Consider the following 789-nt stretch of genomic DNA (forward strand, 5'->3'; position numbering starts at 1 on the left):
CCGAATCTTGGGCACGGCAGTCTTCAAGTGGATCAAGATGAGGTCGTATCCTCCATAGGAACCATAGTTACCGCCCGGATATGAGTCCGCTGGACGGATGATAAAGTCCACCAAATACTTGGCTGCATCCCTGCAATTTGGAGCTCATTCCTCTTACTTGGACCCAAAGGAAGTTTCCAATTTTCTTAACCCTCTCCCCCTCTCTTTTCCTTCTCCTTTTTTTCTATTTTCGCCGAAAAAGAGCCTTTTTAGAGACGTTTGAGACGACGAGTCTTGTCATTTTTCAGTTCAAGAACACGTTATCAAAAACTCGAGTGGACCACTCCAATAAACTCTTTTGGCGAGCGAAAAAAAGGAGCTCTTGAGGACCGCGGGCTCCAAAACGCTCCAGATTTTTTTTTTCAAAATAGAATGACAATGACTTGCGGACCATCATGCACTACGTAGACTCACTTATACTCCTTGTGGATGTCGTTGACCCCAACCAGGACCTCGGGCCAATGTTTTGTTCCACGAGGCATGATCTTGAGGTCGCCATTGGCCATGGCCTCGCAGGTTAGCTTCACCTTGACCTTCAAGCGGGATCCGCAATCCTTCACGGAAATCTTAGACTTGGGTCCGAGGCAGTGGGCGGCACTCACGACCCATTGGGGAGTGATCAAGGATCCCGTGCATTTGGCATAGGGGACCGGATGGAAATTAAAAAGTGCCAAAAATGGATATCGCTCATTGGGGCGAATTTGGTCAGCATCCACAATCCGACGATGACCAGGGTCAAACAAAGGCCAT

At 48.3% G+C, this 789-nt stretch overlaps 1 protein-coding gene across 1 annotated transcript in view; it reads right to left on the minus strand.

Annotated features, from left to right (window-relative positions):
- LOC131882223 (uncharacterized) overlaps nucleotides 1-789 on the minus strand; it is a 3,739-nt gene that overhangs the window by 2,601 nt on the left and 349 nt on the right. The window contains exons 2-3 of the mRNA XM_059229313.1: nucleotides 454-784; nucleotides 43-130 (exon numbers count right to left, since the gene is read on the minus strand). Of these exons, the coding sequence (XP_059085296.1) occupies nucleotides 43-130; nucleotides 454-784 (419 nt within the window). The remainder of the gene's footprint in view (nucleotides 1-42; nucleotides 131-453; nucleotides 785-789) is intronic.

This window comes from Tigriopus californicus, chromosome 6 (genome assembly GCF_007210705.1).
Source record: "Tigriopus californicus strain San Diego chromosome 6, Tcal_SD_v2.1, whole genome shotgun sequence".
NCBI lineage: Eukaryota > Metazoa > Arthropoda > Copepoda > Harpacticoida > Harpacticidae > Tigriopus > Tigriopus californicus.